General features: G+C 41.6%; 1 protein-coding gene and 1 long non-coding RNA gene across 34 annotated transcripts in view; one reads left to right on the forward strand and one right to left on the reverse strand.

The window, feature by feature from the left end:
- PALS2 (protein associated with LIN7 2, MAGUK p55 family member) overlaps positions 1 to 15395 on the reverse strand; it is a 32018-nt gene extending 16623 nt beyond the window's left edge. For 2 of the 33 annotated variants that reach the window (XM_088653532.1, XM_088653520.1), the window contains exons 1-3: positions 14829 to 14925; positions 12466 to 12539; positions 4098 to 4289 (exon numbers count right to left, since the gene is read on the reverse strand). Coding sequence is in view for 2 of the 33 variants with exons in the window: in XM_088653512.1 (XP_088509638.1) it covers positions 4148 to 4184 (37 nt within the window). In the remaining 31 variants the exon portion in view is untranslated. Of the gene's footprint in view, positions 1 to 2528; positions 2598 to 4097; positions 4290 to 10299; positions 10459 to 12465; positions 12540 to 13249; positions 13945 to 14225 lie in introns of those variants that run through there. The other 31 variants (XM_088653526.1, XM_088653530.1, XM_088653528.1 and 28 more) reach the window with 29 other exon arrangements.
- Positions 14982 to 18758, forward strand: LOC148684229 (uncharacterized). Its single transcript, XR_015946274.1, has 2 exons — positions 14982 to 15585; positions 18400 to 18758. It is a non-coding gene; the product is annotated as an uncharacterized LOC148684229 (long non-coding RNA).
- The last annotated feature ends 1495 nt before the right edge of the window (positions 18759 to 20253 follow it).

Here is a 20253-nt window from a genome sequence, read left to right on the forward strand (position 1 = left end):
ATTGCAAGATTCAGGACAGACAAAAGAAAGTACTTCTTTACAGGGCACACAGTTAAAATTGTCTCTCAATGGCTATGTTTCACCAAGTAACTGAAGTTGCCATTGTCTTAGGGAGTAATGTGGTAGAGACAAATGATGTTTGTATAATACCTATTACTGGAACCAGTTTTGTATAATAATTGAGAATATACCCGGGGGGGGGGGGGGTTACAAAAAAAAATCTACTTCACTAAACCCAAGGCTCACTTCCTAATCAATATGTATAGTAGCTCTTGAAAAATTATATTGTGCCAATTGTACAAAACACAATCAGTCTTGCTGTTGTAATTTATTTGATATGGGCCATTTCAGGTACACATCTTGCAACATGAGCCCACATTATGACTGTTAATTGTTATAAAAGCAAATGAATTATTATTAGAAAATGAATAATATGCTATTTCATAAAATGTAACAAGGCTGCTTACAACATAATAGTAGCAATGAAATCAGTCTTTAACTATGTTTTATAGATACTTATAGACCAAATAAAGCATCAGTAGATACTGGTTTAAAGAAAAACTCATATTGTGAAAGCCTATCTAAACAGTTTAGTTTTTAGAAGATGACTGAAAGTGGGCTGGGACAACTTCCCTCTAATAAATTTGGGAGCATGTGCATGACACTGTCTCTCTATCCGAATTATTTAATCCAAACAACCCTGTAAGGTAGAGGCTATTCTGAGAAATGAGACTGGCCCAAGATGACCCAATTAATGCCATGGCTAGAACATAACCTATTACAGTGTGACTGGCAGTGAATCACCACGGCTTCTCTTCCCAACATCCCATCCCATCCCACCCCATTCCGGGGACAGATCCACAAATTTTGCATTCATACCACTACCACCAGGCTTGCTCATATCTTGCCTCATATCCTTGCCACTCCACTGGAAGTTTGAGGAGCAATGGCTTCTCATTCTGGCTCAGTCCAGTTGCTATAACTGGGACAAGGAAGGACACCATGGTATCTCTAGAGTTTTTTTGACTTTCTCTGTTGTGTGTAGATTGGCTGGCTCTTCAAAACTCATTTGCTCAACAGGCATTTGTCCTTTATTTTAACACACTGTCATTTGGATTATATAAAAGAATAATTTAGTGTGTGGATAGGTCTGCAATTTTAATGAATGTTTATTCTCTTTATTCAAAATCCAGAGATAGATGGCAACCAGCCCAATCCATTAAGTTCATGTCCACCATTCTAAAAAACAACTTCATATCAGACTTCTATCAACAGTTGTTCATATAAAGCTCCACATACAGGCAATTAAGACTATCTCAACCATTTTCAAGCAGTGGCAGTGTATCCAACAATAATATCAGTCTTGTATAAATTATATTAATCTATACTATTAAAATGCAGTGGCTGACATTTATCTTTGTGAGGAAGCAAAGGCTTCCTCAGCAGGATATAAATGATCTTAACATGTTAGGTTAATGTCCGTCCAGCCCAGAATGTAATATTCAACTGTGGTGGCCAGTATAATTTCTTTCTAAGGGCATGTATTACAAGAAAAGTTATATGGAACTGTAATTCACTCTAAGCTTAAGGAAGACAATGTTTTAATGGCATCTTACAAATGAGCGTCATCATACTGGTTAATAGCTATAAATCAGGACTACCAGTTTAGATATGTCTAATCTTTTTCTGAACCCAGTCATGTTATTGGCTTTGGTAATATCCTTCAGCAATTAATCAATAGCTCCTTAGTACCATGCATGAAGGCCTTTTCTTTAAAGTAAACATACAAATTATACAGTTCTCTTGAAACAAGTTATCTTTAAAGAAACCAAATACTTATCATGAATTATGCCCATCATATTCCACATGAACACCAATTCACATTTATCGAGGTTATAAACCCTAAGTCTTTACATGTGAATGTATAAGATACTATAACATCTAATCTGAAAGCTACACACGTCTTAGGAAAATGGCCCTGGTCTATCTATCACAATACAGTACTGACTGGCAGCAGCTCGCCAGGATTTCAGAGAGGAGTCTTTCCTGTTCCTACCTGGATATGCCAGGAATTGAACCTGGGACTTACAGCATTCAAAGCAGACGTGGTACCACTGAGGTATGGCCCTTCCCCACATATTTTAGAGGCACAGCAAAACATAGGATATTTCAAACATTCTTCATCTTAAGGTACAATGTAAAAGGTTGAAGGCAACTGTTTCTCATTTCAGGGTCTCTTTCTCTTTCTCTTTCTCTCTCTCTCTCTCTCTCTCTCACACACACACACACACAGAGAGAGAGAGAGAGAGAGAGAGAGAAAATTCTATTACTCTACAATTTTGAAGGAAATGATACATTTTTCCCCTTCAAGAGTAGCTTCAATTCAGCGCTTCCAGCAGAATTGTGTAAAGAACGGTGGATACATTAAAGTCTTAAATATTGTTTCTTACACAATACAAGTATGCCATTAAAAAAATGCTTTCCAAAATTAGGCCACTCCTTTGCTTATTCCAGGCTTGCATAGTTACCTATTCATAATCCACAGCAGCTATGTAGTGTCAAAAATTCCCAGTGCAATTCTAGGCATGCTTACTCCAAAATCCTGCTGAGTATAATGAGAATTGCTTCTAAGTAAGTGCACTTAGGAATGAAGCTTTAAACAGATTACATCTCTCTATTTTCCTGCTCTGGCCACAAAACTATGTTCTATATAGATTAGGACTCCATGATATTTAGAATATGCTTGCCATTAGTAATCTGCCAGTACTATTTATCACGTATATAGTTCTCCCAAGCTGAACAGTTGTTATCACAGCCACAATTCTACATTAACTGTGACATCTATGACTTTTGCAAGCTACTGGAGAAAACTGAACATCTGAAGGACAGAAAACAATCTTATAATTCAATACAAGCAGTGACTCCCATCAGAAAACAACACAGATGCGGTAACATTATTTGTTTTCTGCTAGATTTCCAATTGGGTCCCTAACTGGGTTACAACAGCTCCTACCATACAAAATACAAGCCCTCGGTTTGAAAATGTCACAAATGTTAAAATGGTTTTCCAGGCTTGTTCCCACCTGCCACACTGTTTCACAGCAGTTCACACATTAGTGTGGCATGCAAACATGTTAATGTGCCACATCAGGTTTGACAGGCAGAAAAGCAGGCAAATAAGTTGACTGGACACATGTATGCACAGCATAAATCCACATCCAAACTTGGAGAGTAGGGCAAATCTGACTTGCTCCTGGCACCCTACTATGAAAATAGAGCACATGCTGCGCCAGAGTGCAAGTCGACCCTTGATCTCATGCAAGATTCACAGTTTATTGATCATTCAAAACCAGGGCTTCGGTCTAAGTGGCATCAACTCAAGTATTATAGTTTGATTCAGTTAATGAAGAACACAGGAAGTTGCCTTATACCAAGTTGCCACAGGCCAATCTAGTTCAGTGTTTGCACTGACTGGCATCAGCGCTCCAGGGTTTCAGACTATGCTTCCCTATAGGCCAGCCTTTTCCAGCCCTTTCTATAGTACATGAGTGCTATTGCATTCATTTTCTGTTTGTGGGCTTCCCATAGGTATTTGGTTGGCCACTGTGGGAACAGAATACTGGACCTTTGGTCTGACCCAGCAGGTCTCTTTATGTTCTTAGCCTTGAGACGCCAGGTTGCACCTAGGACCTTTTCATGCCAAGCATGTGTTCTACAACTCAGCTATATTGATTCTCCTAAGGCAGGGATTACCAACACAGTGCCTGCAGGGCCCTCCCCCATTATATATAAACTTGAAAGCAGAATCCTATTGTAGCCAATTGACTAGGTTATGTGTTACCCACAACTATTTCTCTATTTTGCAACTGTACCCAAGAGGACTGGGTGAGTTAAGGTTTAGTTCCCTATATTTCAGATAATGTTACATCATTGTTAGAGCCTCTAGTAATTTTGAGGAATATATAGCAGCTATGTGGAGATCCTAGGGATTAATATATGGATACAAACAACCATCAAAGGGATTGTTTTTCCATGAAAGATGCAAAGCTGATACTAGCTGATGCCTTTTGGGGGTTACAAAAACGTTAAGTAATTGCCTCAAGTGTTTTAGATGACTCCTGTGAACATTTAATGATTCTTCTGGCACCTTCAAGACAAACATTTGTGGTAGCATAAGGTTTCATGGATCAGAGCCGACTTTGTCAGATGCATGCCATGAAGTGTTCTCAGGACGCAGATGTATCTGCACACATGGGTACAAAGGGTGCAAAGAGTAGAGCCAAAAGGACCTGTCATGTAAGAAAAATCATTGTCAGAGACAGAAATTATCAGCTTATACAGAATGCAAACTGGGGTCCTCCCCGAGCAAACTGCTTACTATCTAGGCAATCCCTTATCCATGCTATCATTATGAAAGGCTCTGGAATTAAGTGTGTATGTCCAACTAAGTGTGTGTGTTCCTTATTAAGTGTGTGTATTCCTTATTTGATACATTCACAAGCTGAGCAATAGCTAAAAATCCATGACAACATTTTTAAGTTTTCTGAATTGTCCTCCGAGGAAAGATTTAAGCCTTGCTTTCAGTGTTTAAATGGCTATTTTTACCATTTAACTTTCAGCATCTGCTTTGCCATCACCCACTGCCATAGTTTTTCTTTCCTCCTGCTTCTCAGACTATTGATTTAATGCATGCTCCAATAATACATTAAAGTGTTAAAAACTGCCTGAACCTGTAAAAGTTTTTCTATGGCTTGTGAAATGGAAGGGGTATGATCACAGCAATAGGAGTAATCAAAGGGCCATAGGCGATTTCTATCGCTATATAACTGCATGTATAAGATGAAAGGACCGCAGAAGTAGGCTGCACTGCTACCAGAACTCTACCTTTAGTCACTTGAAGCCAAACCTACTGAAAGTTGCTAAAAATATATCAAAGCTGTACCACTATCCCAAAAGAAATCTAACAGGGCACCAAGTTCATTTAGTTCTAAATAATTCAACAAACATAATTAGAAAAATATTAGTTTGCACTCTGGTTGCCCGTGTGCCTTATTAGCAACTGATATGGAGCGCACAATTACAGTGACAGGAGAGGAAGTAAAGCTGCATCTGGGCATCTTGAGTGATTTTGCCCTCATGATAAAGAGCCTACATAACAAAGATTGAGAATCCCAAAGGTACGTATGCAGGAAAGAATTCTCTCTCTCTCTGTGTGTGTGTATATGTATATATGTATATATATATATATATATATATATATATATATATATATATATATATGAGAGAATGGCCGGGCTTTCTAATTTAACAGCCAAAACTTTAACAATATTCTTGCTTATGTTGTGTGTGACTAAGTAATTGCTAATGTCTGAAGGAAAAGATGGGTCCAACCAAAAATGTGACTACAATCTTTCAGATGAGCAGCACAACATATTTTCAATATGTACAGATGTAAGTGGTATGTCATCATCAGTGGCTAAACTTGGGTGTCTAAATACTTGGCTATCTCCATCCTTTTTCAGGGGGGGGGGACTTTTTTCCTTCCAAATTTCAAACTGAGAGCTGCAAATGCATGTACTATTTTGATTATTATTAAAGAAATTTTATTGGAAAGAACAATAGCAGTGCTTGCTTCCAAGAGACTGCCAACTGAGGAAGTGAACATACTGAAAAAAGTTGAAGTGCTTCTGAAAAGGAAGACATTTTGTCAACTTTTCAATGAATTTCCTTTAAAATTAATTTTCTCATCTCAATCTACCACTGTAAGAAGTGGGGTTCGTGTCTTTTGATGTCTTGGTATCATACACAATGGGACATCAGACATGAGTACTGTAATTTTTTAAAACAAAAACAAACATGCTGTTTCTTATATTTAGCCACATCAATTAACTTACAATCCTCAAAAACTGCTGATGAGGGGAGTGGTCTAAAGTTTACTCTATACTGTAAATCAAACTGTTTGGGCTTTTTCAGTATTAAAAAGTGATTATATATCTAAAGCTTCCCCTGTGCTGGAAAACAGATATCCACATTTAGTTTGTTAAAACAATTATCTGAAAGTCAGATTAGAGTGTGTCAGACAATTTGTACATTTAATTTGTATCAAACTCAGATTTCTCAGGTGGTGGGAAACAGCCAGCCTTGTATAGTCATCAGATAGCTGATGAGCCACTGTTCAGCTAAGAAGTTCAATTAATACACTGGACAAGTCTGGCTTTAACACTGTCGTAAGCTCCTCAGAGGAAAGAATCCAGCAAGAGCTACAGCTGAAGCTTGTGTCATCCTACATAGGATGGCTTTTCTGCCAAACCCTGCCTACACAGGTTGATGAAAGTGTGTCATGTGGCAACTGTTGGCTGAGCTACTATGTAAAACTGATTAGCAGCATCCTGTTTTGTGTTAGTTCACAATCTTAAATATTTTCATATTTCTTGTCTAATTACATTCCAAACAATCTAAAGCTGCATTCCTAACACCAATTACCTGGTAGCCTCATTAACTCAATGGGACTTAACTTCTGAGTAAACAATGTCATTCATACAAAGCCATTAAATAAGTTGGAGCACTTGGTTGATTTCCTGCATTCTCCCTAGTTCTGTTCCAGGCTTTCTGCCTTCACTCTAGCACAGGCATGTCAAACCTGCGGCCCTCCAGATGTTTTGGCCTACAACTCCCATGATCCCTAGCTAGCAGGACCAGTGGTTGGGGAAGATGGGAATTGTAGTCAAAACATCTGGAGGGCCGCAGGTTTGACATGCCTGCTCTAGCAGTTAAGTCTGCTTGCTTAAATCACTTGCTTTTCAAGCTTCTAGAAACTGGTGTCTTGCTCACTTGTACTTGTGGGGCAGCTGTTAACCTACACCAATTTTTTGACAAGAGTATCTGATGTAGTTGAGGTCTGAACAAGGAGCACACATCACACAAATGTAAACATTTATTTTACCTTCAAATCGTTTGGGCTCTCGTTTCCAGAACCAGGCAGAAATAAAATACATGCCTGCCCAACATGGTGCAAACATCAGACCCCATTAACTAAGAAAATTGTGTGAATGAACTAAGAAAAGGGGGCTAAGGGGATCCTGCCAAGGGTTCAGGGAAGATGATATTCTGGTCATATTTCAAAATGCTAGTGTAGAAGAGGAAAGTTAAGGGAACTTCAGAGGCTGGGTCATTTGGAAGAGCAGGAGGAGACAATTTTTTTATCATAAACAGAAAGGTCTGGGTTCAATCTTCTAACCAATTCAGTAATGGATCTAGTGAACTGAAATGGAAGAAATCAGAAATGCTACAAAAACAAGAGAATGACTTAACACATTCATATGGCAACTCCTGAAAGGCACAAATAGAAAGTCAAATAACTCAAATAGTGCAGAGAATCTAAAAAATAGTCCAATCCTAATCATGTTTACTCAGAAATATTTCAATGGTAAAAAAGGTAAAGGTAAAGGACCCCTGACAGTTAAGTCCAGTCACGAACGACTCTGGGATTGCGGCGCTCATCTCGCGTTATTGGCCGAGGGAGCCGGTGTACAGCTTCCAGGTCATGTGGCCAGCATGACTAAGCTGCTTCTGGCAAAACCAGAGCAGCGCACAGAAATGCCGTTTACTTTCCCACCGGAGCGGTACCTATTTAGCTACTTGCACTTGACGTGCTTTCGAACTGCTAGGTTGGCAGGAGCTGGGACAGAGCAACAGGAGCTCACCCCATCGCGGGGATTCGAACTGCTGACCTTCCGATTGGCAAGCCCAAGGCTCAGTAGTTTACACCACAGCTCCAAGTAAGTTTAGGATTGCAGCTTAAGTATCCTAGCAACAACAATAATACTATTTAGTTCAACATGTATGTGGGCAGGGTATCAGTCATTCAATTTCAAGGAGAACAGCACCAGAAAGAAAGAGAATTGGCTAAAAAACAACAACCAAATACACGCAGCTGAAAATCAGATTACTGCAGAGAGCATGCAAATTACTAAAGGATCAAATAGGAGGCCCTTCTTCATGTGTCTTCTCCATGAGAGGTATGGGGGGAGGCAATGCGAGAAAAGGCCTTTTCTGCAGTGGTTTCCCATTTGTGGAATGCTCTTCCCAGGGATGTTTGGCTGGCACCTTCATTATACAGCTCTTCAACCATAAGATGATTAACATCTTATGTCCTTTTAGTGGTTTGTTTTGTTCTTGTTATTATGTATTTTGGAGTTTTATCTTGTATTTTTATGCTGTGAAGGGCGGTATACGAATTTAATAAATAAATACTGTAATAATAAAACTGAAGATTGATTCAAAGGAAAAGAAATACACGTATACAATCAAATTATGAAGATCCATATTCACTTGCTAGACCAGGTAACCCAGGGAAACCTACATCTGTATCACTGGTGCAAATATCATGCATTTTGAAAAATCAAAACCTCAGTTGACAAAGGACAAATGCCAGAAAATACCAATATAATTAAACAGAGCCAAGGAAGAGCTACAAAGCAAAGGAAGACTTTATAGAAGGAAAAGCCTTCTCCAAATTGATGAAACGGAAGAACACAACTCTAGCAAGGTAACTGTATTTTAAAGGGCACCAAGATGTCTGTTTAAGAACACTCAGTAGCAGCACTAACTCAGGACATGGAAAGGATTAGATGAAGGTCATAAAAGCAACCCTGAAAAACCTTAATTTAAAAATTCTATTTGCTTCATCACAGACACTACTGAAGAAAAATAACCACCTAAGCTACAACTTTGTCAATACAACAGAATCATACATTCATGTAGAGGGAATAAATGAAAAGTAAAAGAAAATCAATTAAACAGTAAGAAAGCATAAGAACCAGGTGTCACTTAAAATCTGAAATGGCAAGGCAATTTAACCTTTAACAAAACGTTAGCCCCTATCAGACAATGGAAGGTAGCCAGCAAAAAACTGACTTTTCAAAAAAGGACCCAGGGAGTTATCAGTACACAGGACATCAACCAAACATTTGACAAGCATTATGGTAGAAACCACCAAGGCTAGAATTGTTAAACATAGATGTACATGCCATGCATAGAAGTGTCAGCACAGCTTCAGCAAAGTAAGTAACATCCCACCAAACTATCTGAGTTCTCCAAGGCTTTCAGCAAAATGAACTCCATATACTGGGTTTTTCAGAATATTTTTTATGAAAAGTCCTTCCAACAAACGATTTCTAGTGTAATTTGGGTGTAGCCAAAAGCATTTTAATCATAACCCATAACATTTTACTCTAACATTGTTTTTTCTGCATGTTTTGGAGGCCTTGTACAATTCCTTTGTTCACAGTACATGCATAACTCCTCTAAGTTTGACTGAATTATTATTTGCATTTGGGGAATATGTGAGCCCCATCAGATGCTGCTGACTCTGCTTGGTATGCAAAATAATTAAGAGGAAGAGAAAAATAAAACAGAGGCCAAGAGCCAAAGACCATTTATGGGTGTAGTTTTCCAGCACCTGTAAGTGGTTAAGAGCAGTGGACTCGTAATCTGGTGAACCAGGTTCGATTCTGTGCTCCTCCACATGCAACTGCTGAGTGACCTTGGGCTAGTCACACTTCTCTGAAGTCTCTCAGCCTCACTCACCTCACAGAGTGTTTGTTGTGGGGGAGGAAGGGAAAGGAGATAGTTAGCCGCTTTGAGACTCCTTAGGGTAGTGATAAAGCGGGATATCAAATCCAAACTCTTCTTCTCTTCTACCTTCCAATGGCATATAGTTCAGCCCTGAAAGCTGCTCCTGAAGGTTTTGCATCCTCCACAGCAAGATTTAACATGATGATAGGAAAACCTGATATCCCCCATGCCAAGTGTAATAAAGTTCTTTCAACCAAAACAATGCAGAGCAAAGGTTATCACTCCTGCTTCTAATAATAGTTTCTATGTCATTGTGCTAGGCAATAAGTCAGCTCCTAGTAATCAAGATTTTCTGTAAGACAACTCAGTACATTTGTTTCTCCGAGGTACATTTTGACCAAACTTCCCTTTGCTTTACAAGACTGATCTGTGGTACCAACTACTGAATAAGGTTGGTTTTCTATGCAAGCTTTATTGCCAGCTCTTACATCAAAGGTTCTCTTATATATACTGCGCCTTGATATCATGATGTATTTATTCATGAAAAGCCTCTCACCGAAGAACCAGCAGCCATCTGATTTTATATATATATATATATATATATATATATATATATATATATATATATATATATATGATTATCTGAGTCAGCCATATCTATATAAGATCTGTCTAACAATTAAATGCATGTCCTAAGTAGGTTTGTTAACTGCTGTTACTTACATCATTTGGACTGACTGGGTGTGTGGAGTGCCTTCAATTAGCAGAATCTTGGCTGACTGAACATTTGTAAGGGTTGTCAGTAACTAGTGTTTGGATAACCCCAGAGTAACATGTAGCCAAGCCTTCTCCAGGTGATCTCCAGTTGTAGTCCAGCAACATCTGGAAGAACACAGGTTCAGTCCCTGGCAAGTAAGGTGGGTTTATAAGAGTCGTACTGAATTAGCTAAAGTCAGTTTTTAGTTTCCTTTCTTATTTGGAATGCTGAAACTACTTCAATGCTACACTACTTGCTACTGTAATAGGAAAGGCTGTCAAGCTAATTATTGCCATTAAGAATATCTTTAGATCAGGACTTCCCAAACTTGGGTATCCAGCTGCTTTTGGATTTCAATCATCCCTGACCACTGTTCCTGCCAGCTAGGGGTGATGGGAATTGTAGTCCAACAACAACTGGAGACCCAAATTTGGGAAACCCTGCTTTAGATGTATAGTCACTTAGCATGGCCGTGAAAACAACTTCTGGTCTAACCCAATCCAGGTGAGCAATGTCAAGTTACAACTGCCTTTTCCAACCCCCCAAAAGTATTTCACTGCTTTAAATAAGGGAAGAGGACCCTGGTGACTGCCAGATAGTTGGACTATAACTCCCATCATTGCTGGTGCTGGGTGGAAATTATGTGAGTTATAGTGCAGCAACATCTGGAAGTCACCCAATTCCCAATCCTTGCTTTAAACCAGGCATCCCCAAACTTCGGCCCTCCAGATGTTTTGACTACAATTCCCATCATCCCTGACCACTGGTCCTGTTAGCTAGGGATCATGGGAGTTGTAGGCCAAAACATCTGGAGGGCCGCAGTTTGGGGGTGCCTGCTTTAAACTGATGATTAACACACAAAGAATGCCAATTTAAGATTTAATTTCAAGATATGCACCAAAGTACACATAAGAAGTTCCAGTGAAATACGCTTATTTCAAGTACATTACCGAATTTAAAGTTAATATTTTTTAAATTAATACAAAACTTTTGATGAAATTTTGTGACTTTATTATTGCATCTAACCCATTTTATTTATTAACATCAGCATTCCAATGAAATGTTTTTCAAGAGCCCTATTGATTGTCTACTATGTATAGATTCAGGCCATTGTATTACCATGTGTGTTCAAAACTCACAGGCCAGTGACGTAAGAGAAAGACTTATTCAACTGGATTTTGTGTGATGAAAGACTGAATCAGACAAACACATTACACATTTGACAAAGATATAAGATTGGCAAACACAACACAGGGCATTGTATCAATGCAGTGTCAATTTGCAGAACTACTGTACTAGTCTTTACTAACATCCACTTTCATAAGCAGTATATTGCACTATGGCTCCAGCTTTCAAGTTTAAGAAAGGAACACCATCATGAGGCAATCATTCTGGGGATAGCAACATGTTCTGGTAGCATTTCAATCCCCCGCACACACACTATTACCACACAAGTCAATATATCATTTGTCAGTTTACAACATTTAAAAGTGTTCTTACCCTTGAGACCCCCACTAGATCCCAGTATGTCTTTTTCTCAAAACTCTAAACTATGACACTGAACGGATATAATATTCCATATTTACATGTTTTTACTTATCCTACATACACAGTGCACCCTCCCCAAGTAGGCTAAAAATGATCTAGAAAGCGAACAAGACCCAAGAAGAAGTCTAAGGTCTAAAATTGGCTTATCCAACAGCCCCCTAGATACTTCAAATTCCATATTCATGCTATCTGAAAATACTTTTCTCTCCAAACATAATTTTCACTTGTCCTTTTTGTAGCAATCAACAGCTGCATACTAATAATGTGCTATGATCTACAAGTTGCTTTGATAATTTAAATCTTATCCAAATGTACCTCAGCATGCACTGAAACCTGGAAATCATTATGAAAATAAAATTCATCCTTTAGATGCACAGCTTTCCACATATGTCATTTATTTATTTCAACAGTATTTATATACGGCATAAAAAATTTTAAACCCTCTAAGCAGTTTGCATAAAATGACTTCCTCTTATCAATGTTTTCTGACAAGGAATTATTTTCAATGAGCTGTTAAATAATATCAAAAATATGTATGAATACATATCTAACACTGCAATTCATTAATAAAGCTTGCAACACACCTGCTTAGACACGTCTTCATCAGGATTTTAGGCTAATTCGTGAGACATCATTTTTTCTTCCACACAGCCATTCCCTTTAATGAAAGGGAATAGGAAGTTAATTAAAACATGATACTAATTTATTGCCATTTGTAAATACAGCTGCTTCGTTTAGAAGAAACACCATTGTACCAATTATATAAGAGCTATTCAGGCTTTTCATAAAGATTTTTGGCTTGCAAAATTTGTCCCAGTACAGCAGACAGTCACTTCCTCAGGGTTCTGTCAGTCTCCATATTAAATAATTATTGACAACATAAATATAGTCAGAATAACGATCCAGGAGTAAAACTCTAGATATGATCAAGGCTCAGATGAGACGATGGACAGTGAAATATTGAGATGCCACTGTAATATTAATACAAAAGACAGCTACTTAAAGGAACATTTCACAAAATTAAGTGGCCTATATATCCAAAAACAAACTCCATTATCATTCAGGGCACAATGCCCTGCTGCAATAAACATCTAGCTCTAATTAATAATTTTCAATAGTCCACAAACAGCAAAAAGGAGATGGTTGAACCGTCTACCGTTTTATCAGCTTATATATCAAGTACAAGATTATTAGAATGACAGAGAACAGTAGCTAGCCTTTTAGAAACAAACCCCACTAACATGATAGAAGCCATCAGCCATAAGAACATTATGACAGTCATCCAATAAACAGATACTAGTGGTTCAAATACAATATACCAGAATTTGCTCAAAGCTTCCTCTAGTCCAAAGGTCTATTTATAGTTACCCTGCCTCTGTTCAGTTTCCAAAGGCCCCTCCTCTTCCCAAAGCCAATAAAATGAAGTTTAATGGATGGATGTAATCCTGATCTCTGTGCAGCAGAATTGGAAAGGAGCTCTGCAGCACCAGTCATCCAGATCCCTGCACCTAGCTCAAACAGGTGAAAAGGAACAACATAACCAGATCACCACCACTGCTTCTACCACGAGCCAAACGTGATTATCTTATACTGCTGTGTCCTCAGAGCATTAATTTAAATGACGCCCGCCCTTCCTTCTGTCAGCAATAGCCACAACCAATTGGCGGAAAGCCAGAAGCAAGTCCACTCCATTCAGAGCCCAGCCCAAGTTACAACAAATGACACCCATGCAGGGTTTTTTCCCCCCATTCACATTTTGTGCGTTAAGTAAAACTATTTCAACTGTTGTGGTGTGAGAGGCACCCAAGGCATTTCGAGGAGTTAAAATCCAAAAAAAATGGGGGTGGGGGTGGGCTAATAGGTGGGAGAAAGCTACGCTCTACAGTTTCGTAAGGATGAAGCCGATCACACCAAGAAAGCATGATCAAGCCAACGAACCGACTGGCTGCCTTCCCCTTTCCCCCCCGTACAGCAACACCCTGGGCACTCAAGACTTGCTACCGTGGGAGGGGGGCGCCGGCACGTTGCCACCCGCAACCCCCCCACCTCGCTGCATTTGTGGCAGATTGCAACACTTACCTACCTTCTTCCCCCTCCAGCCTCCCTTCCCCCGCGGCCAATCCATGCGCTCGCCCTGCCTCCCGCCCTCCTGAGCTCCAAATCCAGCGAGGTGACAGCACCGCCGTGGCAATCGCAGCCCGCCCACCACCCCTTTTCTCCCTTTCCACCTTCAGTTTCAATGCGGACCGCAGCCACCGGTTTCCCCACCACCAATTCCCAATTTAATTCCCAAAAATGAAATTGAATTTTAAAAAAATAATAAACAGCCCAACGAAATACGTGCCTTTCACCTGATGGAAGCAGCCAAGGTTTTTGGGGAAGGGAAGGAGCGCGCGGGAGCGACTCTGGGTGGGTGGGATTTGTCCCCACGCCGCCCCGAGGATTTGCTGGAGGAGGCGGGGTGAGCGAGGAAAGGGGGGGGGCGGAGGACAGGATAATCCCGCAGAGGGCGGGGAGATAATCCCGGGCGGGAGGAAAAAGATTATCTCCCCTCCCTCCCCCTCCCCCTCGCAAGTATTTTCTCCTCCTCCACCACCACCGGGGATAATCCAGGGGGGCGCTAAGAGAGGCTGGCCAAGGAGCTGTGAGAAGAAGGGGCCATACGAGGCCCGACCAAAAGGGCTGGGGGGGGGGGCAGAAGAGAGGCGCCAGGAGCCACAACGGGGAGGAGGGGGAGGGTCGTCTCTCTACCTGAGGGAGCCCCGCCAAGCAAAAGGCAGGCGAGGCGAGGCGAGGAGGCCGCCCCATGGCTCCCTTCGCGCTGAGAGGAGAGTCACGGGGCAGCTGCTGCCGCCTCCTCCCCCTCGTCCCACATGAGCCTCTCTTTCCTCAACCCGAATAGTAGAGAAACTCCCGGCTCCACACACAAATACACACAAACACCCACCCACACACACCCGGGGCGGGGAGAGCAACAGGACCGCGCCGTCCCTCCGCGTGGAGAGGCGCGAGCGCCCGCCCGCTCGCCCGGCACAGCTCGCGCCGGACTGTTGAGGAGGCAGCAGCTGCTGCTGGGGCAGTTACCGGCGAGGCGGCCGTTGGTTGGTTGGAACGCTGGTCGGTCGGCTGCCTGGCCTCGTCTCGCTCGCTCGCTCGCGCACACCCTCCACCTCCTCCTCCTCCTCCTCCTCCTCACTCAGTGGGCGCCGCTCTGCCTCAGCCCCATCTAACGCTCTGGAAGTCTCCAGCGAGGAGCCCGCGAAACCGCCACCGCCACTACTACCGCCGGCAGCAGCAGCAGCAGGGCGCGCGCGAAGAGCGCTCCCTGCCTCTTGAGAGAGGCACTGTATCTCTCGCGTGTGTGGCTCTGTGAGCGCGTGCGCGCGCGCACTCCCACAATACACGCGCAGAGAGGAGAAAGCGGGAATCCGCCGCTCTCTCTCGCGCGCGCGCCCCGATGGAGACGCGCGCGCGAAAGTTTTCCCTCCCGTTTGGCTCCCCAATTGATCTTGCTGGGAGCGGGTGAGCGAGCGTGCGGGAAGGACGGGGAAACCCCACCCCTTTTCTTCGAAGGCTCCTCCCCCTTTTAACCCCTTATTTTTTTGGATCCAGCCTCGCTTCGCTTGGGAGCAAAGGGTTGCCCGATTGAAGAAGTAAAGCGCTGCAGCTTTTAATATCTAAGTAAACATCGCAAGAATTTCACTGTAAATATGCCTTCTTATCAGAGGCTTTTTCCCCCCCACTGCAGGGCGCGATGTGGGGGAAAGGTAGCTAGGGTTTATGTAGGCTGCGGGCACACCGTGCATTTAAAGCGCATGGCTTCTCCCAAGGAATGCTGGGGATCGTAGTTTGCCCCCCTTCACATAACTACAGTTCCCAACACCTTTAAACTACAGTTCCCAGGATTCTAAAGGGAGACACTGTGCTTTAAATGCGTGGTGTATATGCAGCCTAACCTCCCTCACAGGGCTGCTGTGAGAATAAAAGGAGGGGGAGAACAGGTTGTTAGGATATAAATGGTGTACTGTAATACTAATACTAATATAAAAAATTAAAATGATTGTTTCTTCTTTTTATCTGAGCTAAGTGAGAACGTGCTCCTGTTGTTCATGCAATACATTTTTTTACAGCCAAGACAGAACATATACTTGACAATAAACTATTGATTTCCATAAAGTTGACCTTCAAATAGATAATCACTTGTTCATAGTTTGTGTGGACTGATCTTGCAATGCAGCCTGTTTGTTTAATAATAATAATAATAATAATAGCAGCAATATTAGCATTAATAGCCATGATAATAACAATTTGTTATAATATTATAACAAACAAAATCCAAATGGAAAACCCTAGACTACATGAATTATGCATAACAAATCTGAGGCTTTGTTTCCCATGTTTAAAGATCCACGAGGATTTTCATAAGCTATGGAAATGGTATTAAAAGCAGGGAAAAGAGGCCATTCTTAAAAGCAGGAAACAACCATGAGGTAGCAGAGTACTTTTTCTGTTTTAGTACAGTATAGCTGTACTTCCTGTTCCTATATCATTGTATACTACAGACTAGCTTCAGCATGTTTTCTGACTGAAGTAAAGGCTATGAACAGTCACAAATGCATTGTTCTCCCCTTTTTTTCTTGTTCAGTGAGGTCCACACCCTAGGTCTGTGTGCCAATCTCAGATTGACACTTCTACTAAAATGGCAGACAGGTATGCTTAGTTATTGATCTGCAGTCCTTTGGGGGCCCAGTATGTGTGTTTTAGTGCATATCTTAACCTGATAACCTCAACAGAAATCTTGAGGGAAACAAAGTTAAGGGCTTAGAGGGAAATTTGATTTAAAAAAACTCTTGTGCCATGAGCCTCTGTGCATTTCTGTGTACTGAAGAAAGGATTTGGCTGCCCAGTACAACAATGTGGCTTTTTCCTGAGTGTGTGCAGGACTGTGGCATAAGGCTCATGCAAGAAACAGAATTTATTTATTTACAAAGTGCATGTAACCATCTCATCAATAAATATCCCCATAGCAACTTATGAGCAAGGCAGTGTTAAAAATACAATACAGTACATAGTAATTCCCAAACAACAATAAAAGGCAAAACCAAAATGTTCCTTGTAACAGATACAGTTTGCAACCCAGATTTAAAGCAGATGAGAGGGTGGCTGCTGTACACTGTCCAAAACAATTACTGTAGCTCTGTCTCTTGGTGTGCATCGGACCAGAGACATGGAGGGCGAGGGAGCTGCTACAGTGACCTGCAACACCGTTGCCATGTTTGCCATTCTGCCAGGAAACAAGCAACAGTACACTTGTAGCAAGTGCAAGATGGTTGGTTGTCTTGCTGGAAGAGAAGGTGCAGCAACTTGAGGCCCTGCCTAGCCACACTTCAAGCAACAGGGCAACATGCAGAGTTACTTGATAGAGCTGAGTTGATTGAGATTGAGCATCAAGATAGATGGGGTGCCCCCAGGGTGGAGAAAGATTGCCTATTGCAAGAGTCTAACCCAAGGGTAGGCAACCTAAGGCCCGTGGGCCGGATGCAGCTCAATTGCCTTCTCAATCCGGCCCACGGATGTTCCGGGAATCAGTGTGTTTTTACATTAGTATAATATGTCCTTTTATTTAAAATGCATCTCTGTGTTATTTGTGGGGCATAGGAATTCGTTCATCCCCCCCCCAAAAAAAACAGTCCGTCCCCCGAAAGTCTGGACTGGCCCACGGCTGAAAAAGGTTGCTGACCCCGGGAACCCCTTGAGGAATGTGACGCACAGAAGTAGGACAGTCACAAACCACACTTTGTCATTAGAGTTACAAAATCGCTTCCATGCTTTGGACACCAATTCTGGGCCAGAGGAGCTAGGACAGAAGTTGCCAAGGGAACTTCTATGCTCCTATGTGTGATGCAGCTACGGTACACCTATGCACATTACTTTTATTTTTGCTGCCAACCTAGCAGTTCAAAAGCACACCAGTGTAAGTAGATAGATAGGTACTGCTGCGGCGGGAAAGTAAACAGTGTTTCTATGCGCTCTGGTTTCCGTCACGGTGTCCCGTTGCTCCAGAAGCGCTTTAGTCATGCTGGCCACATGACCCAGAAAGCTGTCTGTGGACAAACAGTGGCTCCCTCGGCCTGAAAGCGAGATGAGCGCCACAACCCCATGATCACCTTTGACTAGACTCAACTGTCCAGGGATCCTCTTTTTACCTGGTATAGTGCTGTGCCTTCCTGACACAGATATTTGTGCCCAGTGGGCAGAAATTAGCTAGGGTGACACTGACCTTTGCTGAAATTAACAAAAATGATTTTCCCTACTTTTGCCTTTGGGAATGGCCATTCTGAGAGTCATTTATGTTATATAATATTTTAGCAAACTGTTTTGAAATACAGTACTAAGATGCCCATTGCATAGATGAAGTTTTTAGAAAGAACTGAGACTCAAGGACATTTGTTGTTGTTGTTGTTGTTGTTGTTGTTGTTGTGCACTCACTCTGGTATTCATTATATTTGCCTTAATAGGGCTACTCTGCAACAATTAGATTATGGACTGCAGCCAAGTGGACTCATTTGCCTTTTACTCTCTCGCATTTCTCTGCAAAATTTGGCGACATTTGAGAATAACCAAGCACAAGTGTGTGCCCCACCGCATCGTTTATGCTGACACTAACAGCAGTATCAACACACTTTACTAGAGAAAAGGCAGAGCCAGTGACCAACAGTAATGGCACCAAGGAAAGTATCCAAACAGAAGAAAGGAGCTAATCATCCAAACAAATGGCCACAGCGTAGCATTCATGGCTTGGGAACGAGTTTGATCCATCAAAAGAAAATCTAAACTGTCAAGTGAGCAAAAATAAAATCAGATGATGTTTCATGTTTCTATTTCCATGCCAAAATGCCACTGTTGTTGGCTCTTGTGATGGCATTTAGGAATGCACATAGACATGGTAATGAACTTTATTGAGAGAACGAGATCACAGTGAACATATGGGGCTAAATGCACCCAAATGTAAGCAGTTTTAACAACTCTCATTAATTTTGATAGCTGGGTTAATATAAAAAAAAACACCTGCGTGTTCTCCCACTAAAATCTATGAGACTATGGGCTGTAGTCCTAACCCTGTTTACTGGGAAGTAAGCCCCCTTAGGACTTATTTCTCAGCCAAAGAGGTGAGGATTGTGCTGTTAAATGAGCTGAACTTGAATGCATCCTTACTTAGCCTACATATTGCAGTCAAAGAGGATGATACATCATGACAGATTGGAACTCGGAAAGTGTGGTGGGGGGAAGAATAATGAGGTGCAGGAACACAGCCATTCGGGATTAAAGTTCACTTGCAAACAAAATTTATTACATATTGATTTTAATTTGCTAGGCAGCAGTAGCCCTTTCCACCTGACAACAAACAAGCTGAATTCCACATACCTGGAGGCTCAAAAGGTACAGATTTACATTTGACCTACCAGGAGAAATTGAAACGGTAACCAACCCTTAACAACCCTTTTGTAGATTTGAAAACCAGGAAAATAAAGCCTTGCTTCACGTGAGTGAGGCCTGTATCAAGGGACTGAAATATTAGATGCCGATGTGGCAATTGCTTGAATTACAGTAGCAACTGTGGCTCCGTGATCTGTGCTCTGATATTGTGACTGTACCAAATCCACTGGAAGGCTCTGCCAGCCCCGGACATCAGTGGGAACGAGGAGCATGGGATACAGACAAGGAAAAATAATGATTTCCTAGTAAAACAAGCAACGTTCTTTTCTTTTAGCCATATTTTTGTAAAAGGAAATCAAGCGCGAGTTGCTTTTTTAAAGAAATATCGAACAACTTTTCAAACTTCAATTATTTAGGGGCTTGAATCGCCTAGGGATTTTTGCCAAAAATATTATGCAGTATATAAATTTTCTAAATACAGGCGGTGACCATTTTAGGTCCATCCAATTCATGCGCAATTGCCAATGTGCAGGCCCTTTTGGACCTGGAAGAAGGCAGCCCGAGGGTGGAGTGGGGCGTAACCATTTGCCTTTCGGGTGGCTTCTTCTCAAATGGATATTGTAGAGGTGGAAAAGGTGCTGAACAGAGCAACTCCTCTATGTTCAAGCTCCTCTCTGAGGAAAGGTTACAACACTGGAGTTTCTAGCTTTGAAAAAAAGTCAATAGAGAACGTGATAGCTGTCTACAAGGCTATGCATGGTGTGGGGAAAGTGGGTAGAGAGAAGCATTTTCCCCTCCCTCATAGTGTAGAATACAGGAAAGATTTGGGACAGAAAAAAATAATGTTCTTTTCACACAGTGCATGGTTAAGTCACAGAATTTGCTCTCACTAGATGTTGTGATGCTTGCCAACTTGGATGGCTTTAAAAGGGGCA

Source organism: Zootoca vivipara, chromosome 11 (assembly GCF_965207765.1).
Source record: "Zootoca vivipara chromosome 11, rZooViv2.hap1.1, whole genome shotgun sequence".
NCBI classification, from domain to species: Eukaryota; Metazoa; Chordata; class Lepidosauria; order Squamata; family Lacertidae; genus Zootoca; species Zootoca vivipara.